Source organism: Protopterus annectens, chromosome 5.part0, assembly GCF_019279795.1.
Source record: "Protopterus annectens isolate FY-2018-M chromosome 5.part0, PAN1.0, whole genome shotgun sequence".
NCBI lineage: Eukaryota > Metazoa > Chordata > Ceratodontiformes > Protopteridae > Protopterus > Protopterus annectens.
In genome coordinates this window covers 626,897,365-626,903,364 of record NC_056735.1, presented here as the reverse complement: position 1 = coordinate 626,903,364, position 6,000 = coordinate 626,897,365, and the positions used below count along the sequence as shown (strand labels likewise).

At 39.0% G+C, this 6,000-nt stretch overlaps 1 protein-coding gene across 1 annotated transcript in view; it reads right to left on the bottom strand.

The window, feature by feature from the left end:
- GTPBP6 (GTP binding protein 6 (putative)) overlaps positions 1 to 6,000 on the bottom strand; it is a 668,350-nt gene that overhangs the window by 593,564 nt on the left and 68,786 nt on the right. Inside the window, exon 4 of the mRNA XM_044072466.1 lies at positions 1,048 to 1,178. Within this exon, the coding sequence (XP_043928401.1) occupies positions 1,048 to 1,178 (131 nt within the window). The remainder of the gene's footprint in view (positions 1 to 1,047; positions 1,179 to 6,000) is intronic.

The following is a 6,000-nucleotide window of genomic DNA, read 5'->3' as shown; positions in this document are numbered from 1 at the left end:
TCCCTGGAGGGCCCACTTTTCAGCCATAGGCACTGGACAATCTGGGCACTTTTCAATGAATACAGCAGAGATGTCCAGACTGAGCTGGACAGCCAAATCCACGGATCTTAACTTCTCAGGCTTTTTATTCAGTAATTATTGTATGTCAAGAAAAGAAGGTTCAGACAATACTGTGCTTCGTGTGAGTTCCTTAATCCTTTGGTTATCAAAATATACCTTCCAGAAAGAAAGATCTGCAGAGGGTCTTGGGGATAAAGGACTGAACAAAAATCGAACACTCTTTGTAATTCTGTTTAACACTAAGGGAAATAAACAATTACTGTGATGATTTCTGTGTGGAAGTTGCCTCCTACAGATGCATTTCCCTCTCTTGGATGACATGTACAAAAATTAAGACTAGCAGTAAGAAAAGGAAGGGCCCCCAAAAGGGTACTTATCTGCCCAATGGATAGGTAGCCATACTAGTCATGTAATTTACAAACCAAATATGAAGCAAAGCCTGGACATCTAGTTGCTTTAATACAGCTACAGTAACAATAAAACGGCCTGCTATTAGAATAGTTTACTAGTGCAGACTTCCTGGCAGCAAGATCTTGTAGCATAGCTAAGGCATAAAAACAAACATGCAAAACCACCCACAGGCTGACATATAAAATACCAAACCACTAATTTGTGCTTATTTTATAAATGTATCATCACTGCAGATATACCCCTACCACAGTAGTCTCAGTGTGAGAAAAGGGCATCATTTAAGGTCATTCAAATCAAAAGCCTAGGTCTTTGTGATGAAAGAAGGAAAAAGACAGTCTTCAAAAATTAAACAGCAGATCCTATGAATTTTCAATCCTGTCCTACGCATGAAATTACTAAGCACAGTATACAACTGTACAATTAAACCAGTACCCATTCTCACACAGCATTTCAGTTCAAAGCAGTACCTACATGGGGTGGTGCAGTCGCAGGGTCAGAAAGAGAACTCTGTACTAGTAATACTAGTTGTGAATGTCACATTATTTCAATATACAGCAATTAGAAAAGGCTACTTACTTTAAGAGAGGGATTTCAGCCAATGTTATTTGCAATTTGGCTTCTTTAGTACGAGCATTGTAGCGAAAGATATGAAGAACCACAGTGTATCTATCAAATACCTTTACTCCCCAGAGGTCTTCTAATTCTTTCTGTTAAAAAAAGACAAAGCACAAATATTGACTGTATTTTGAGAATAGTACACCACTGACTCAGTTAGTAAAGGCAAACTGATATATTGGAGGAGATCAGGCATGAATAACTAAGCAGTGATGATTTCAAGATGAAATTAAAACAGTTATCCATCAGCAAGCAAATATGGCAGAGCAAGCGGTTGTACCTCAAAAACAAAGAAACAAAGGGCACTCACCAAACCAGACTTTAGCATCATTCCAAGTTAACCCAGTCTGGTACCCCTTCATTCTTCATTTATCAGACACCTGACTAAATCCTGCCCCAAACCTGTATTACTCAGGTATGCTGGCACATATGATGTGATAAATTCAACTAATTATCTAGAACATCTACTAAGATCTGATTATCTTTGATCTACAACTGTGATCATAAAAATGAAACTTAGTTTAACACAATAAATAGTAAAGAAAAACTGCTGCAAGTTTTGATTACTATAAATACACAAAATTGTTTACATAGCTATATTTTCTATGAACCTTCTTATAGCAGGACTTCAGATACAGGTTTTGTAAAATGCATCTTTTAATTATTGTATTACGTTTAAAATTAATAATACAGCCTGTTAGACACTTCAGATCTGTCACTTTATTTTTTTCCACTTAAAGACAACTTTTCTTGCATTCCAACTTTTCCTAAAACGTTCACCTGTAGGTATAAGTCAGATCATTTCAGGCTACATGCAGATCATATACCACTTCTAATAAGTTAAGTGCAGGTGTGGGACAGCATATTTGCTTATTATTGTAACAGTTTACTACATATACAAAATATTCATTTCTAAATGCTTTGTTTTGTATGTGTATTTTGTATATCCAGCAAATACTGACCTTGGATATTGCTGTGTTTTAATATAAGTAATCAAGATATTTGTACATAACTTAAAGTGAGATCACAACCCCAGCTGTTCTGCTTCAGTGAATAAACAGACCCCAGCTGTTTCCACAATTTATCAACAATGTATTGTAGGAAACTGCACAGTGCAGTAAGTGATGTACTGATACATCCGTGCCTAAAGCTGCAGTCAGCAGTTGTACAAACGGATAGGTGCTTCCTTGGACTATAGTGGAATAGATTTCCTGTACTAAATCTGCGGTGGTGGTGCTGCGGTAGCGTGGTCGCCTCACAGTAAGACGCTGTCCAGTTCGAGTCTCAGCTAGAGCGTCTTCTGCGTGGAGAGATGCGTGAATGGGCGTACCTTCGTTGAAGATTGTGCGTCAGGGCTGCTAACTCAGCAAATAAAAATCAACTACTAATCATTAGCAGACCGGAGTTCCGTTGTGGCGACCCCTAACCGGGAAAAGCCGAAGACACAACAACAACTGAAAGTATTGACAGCCTGAAACCATAATCTTTATGCTTCCACAGAATGACGAGAACAAGTCTTTTTATTTTTTGTTTCTGTGAATTTCATGATAAGGGATTTTATCACAGTCAACAGGTAAATAAGTACATTTCATTGACTCTGGAAAGGGAGAACATTAACCATCAACTCCCAATTCTCTCCAGACAGGGCAAAAGATGGTGATGACCATGTTATTCTATGTGAAACAGAGATCACTCTCCAGTATGCCCAGCTCCTGAAAGACCCTGATCAAACAAGGCACCCACAGCTTCCGTTCCTGGACAAGACTGAAATTGCAACTTAATGATTCAAGCAGTTTGTTTACTTCCCTGAGATGTAAACAGCTATGAGAGTACTGCACCTGCATACATCTTCCTCTCATACTAGCATCACCTATTTGCCCAGGGGCTCCAAGTGTGTGCCACCCTGTTTACTTACACACCACCAAAGCTCCCAAACTTCCATCATAAAAATGCACAGCCTTACCATTCACAGCATGGAATAAAAACATGAAATACGTACAAGCAATTTCAACTAGGAAGTTTACAAAATGGCTAATAATTTATTCACACATAATGAAAAGTATGTTTGATGTAGTAATATGATTCAATATCATTTATCTTGGCTATTTGTTAAAAAGAATCATAACAATGAATGTGTGTTACAATACCTTTTCAATGTACAGCAATTATCACACAAAATGAAGAGGTTGATCATAATGAGGTGCAGTTGAGGACTGTGCACACCATACAATGGCATGTTTTTTCTGACCAGAACATGAGCAGCTTATTACAGCTCTCTGCTTTTCTAGAGTCCTTAAGACAAAAGATAGTCAGTGGCACTCCAGATGATTTCAATGAAGCCCTCTTTCCTTGGCAGACTACTTTCTATAAATCACCCCAAAGAAAATAAATAAGCAAACGAGAGCTCTCAATCTAGCTAGAAAAGCACGCTTCACCAGAATATGTGATTGATTCTACTGCAAGAAAAGATCCACAGTTAAGCATGGAGAAAACTGTTTATCACACTGTGAGAAGGATACATTGCCAAGAGGAGGTCCATGATAGTATGGTTATTTTGAAGCCTCTGATATCTCACCAGTCACAGTACCACCTACATCTCCAGGCATGCAAAAGCCACCATGAAGATCGTGGCTGCCACCAGACCAAAAAAAAAAAAAAAAAAAAAAAACACATGGAGGTCTCAAGCCTAGGCTTTCTACTGCAAATTCACAGGGATGCCAAAGGCATAACTTCTTGGGAATTCTCTAAAGAATGTATAACTTTGCTATGATGACCAAAAGCCAGCAACCAGTGAACCACACCAGCCAGGATATCTACCAAGGAGTCACTCGACTGGGCAAACAAAAGACAGTCATCCATGCAGAGGAACTAATGGGCGTCCTCCTCATGCAATCATCTACCACAAAATCAAGCACTTCATTAAACATGTTGGGTGCAGTGGAAAGTCCAACTGGCAACATATTATAGTGCGAGTAGTTCCCGCTCATAGTAAACCAAAGGCTCTTCCTGTAGAGAAACCAGACTGCAGTTTGTCAAAGACAGCCATTATGTCCACTGACACTATCCAGACACCCTACAAGCAGCAAGGGCATGACCCTTGAAAGCATGAGTAATTGGAATGTGATATACTATATTTGCTCATTGAATTGCCAGTGAACAAAATGGAATAGCAATCTCCAATCCCATTTAGAGCTAAGAAAAGGTAGGAGGAATGGGCCTTATGCCTCCTGCACAAAACACAGTCTTGGTCTGCTCTTTGCAGGGACAGACTGGTCCCAGAGTGAAGCACTTTTTGGAGGACAGTCAAGAAGTTCTATGATGTGATACTCCACAATCAAGTTTTGAACTTATTGGAGCTTCATGGTTGCTCGGGCTGTCCCCAAGTGGAAGCAAACTCTTGCCATCTTTAAACAGACGGTACCTGAAAGAAGTCAGGATTGTGGGGACTGGGTCAGCAAAATCTTTAAGTGAGTGAATCAGTACAGCTAGCGAAAGCAACCTTGGAGGCTCTCCTCATTCTATGGAGGGGGAGGCTTATTCTTCCTAGAAATTTGGGGTAGACTGGTGCAACCAGAAGGTTCTGGATGGACATACTTGAGATAATCCACAGTAGCTAGAGATAATTTCTTCTTTTCTAAGGTCCTTAATCACATCTTTTGAAACGTGATCACACAGAACCTCACTGCTAGAGTTTACTCTTAAAAGAGGATAGCCTAAAACATACCATCATGTGCTACAAACTCCACAGCTTGCTCCCCTAGCAAAAGTACAAATTACAAGAGTCCACATGCAAGCAGACTATATGGAACTTTTCCAGGTCTTCCTCAGTCCCAGATGCAAAGTCTGCCAACTTCTGCAATGTGTGATCCATGTGTGAGGACTAGAACTTGGAGTATGACATCCAGTTGAGGGACCTAATAACCAGTGTGGTACAGAAAGACAGCCTTTTGCACATCCTCTCCAAAGCCTTTAGACTCTTTAACGTGGTTAAGACAGAAAGCTGTTGTGCTCTCCGAGACCTATTTTTGAATGAAAAGAACAAGTAGAACCCTCCCACCTAAAATATTTCCTCATGATGCAACTCCATCCATCTGGGGACCTGTCAAGGTTATCAGCTTTCTTAGCAACAGAAGGAACAGAACGTGGATGCTTTCAGGCTGCATAAAAAGTATCTTTCAGGAAGGACTCCATCTCCTGAATGATGCAAAGGTCTCAATCCTTATTTGTTTATATTTTGATAGGCAGGTTAGCCCTACTAGTATAATACCATGTACACAGCATGCCGAAAGAAGAAAAAATAAACTCCACTATACTAATAATACATACAGTACATAATAAGAATAACAAAATCACAATCCAGTGAATAAGCACATATAAATCATCATAAAAAGCTAAACAAAAAAGCACCAGTTGGAATATACATAAAATCTATGTCACAATCCAAGCAAAAGTTCATACAAACCAACATGGAAAACAAAGAAGAACACTGTATGGAAAATAACACAGTCCAACTTCCCTACTATGTGGGACATGGTAAGCAGTCTATAGGAAAAGGAAGAAACAGAGGCAAAGTGAATAAAAACAAGTAGTAGGGTAAACAAAAGATTACACTACAAAGCAAAGTGACACACTACAAAGATAAGGGATATGTAAACAGTTGCACTGAAAGTTAATAATAAATACATCCCATAATAGGAATACTAAACAATTATGGAGGTTGTTACTGTGGACAACATTCAAGGAAATATTATACAGTTATGCTCCATGTGCAGAAGTGATACTAAATTCAACAAGCTTTGATTCAATGAGAGTCATTGAAAGCTTCACAGGTAAAATGCAAGTCAGCAATGAAGCCACAGTAATGTTCAGTAATACCAATGTTATTTGTTATTGATTAACACTACTGTTTTCGAG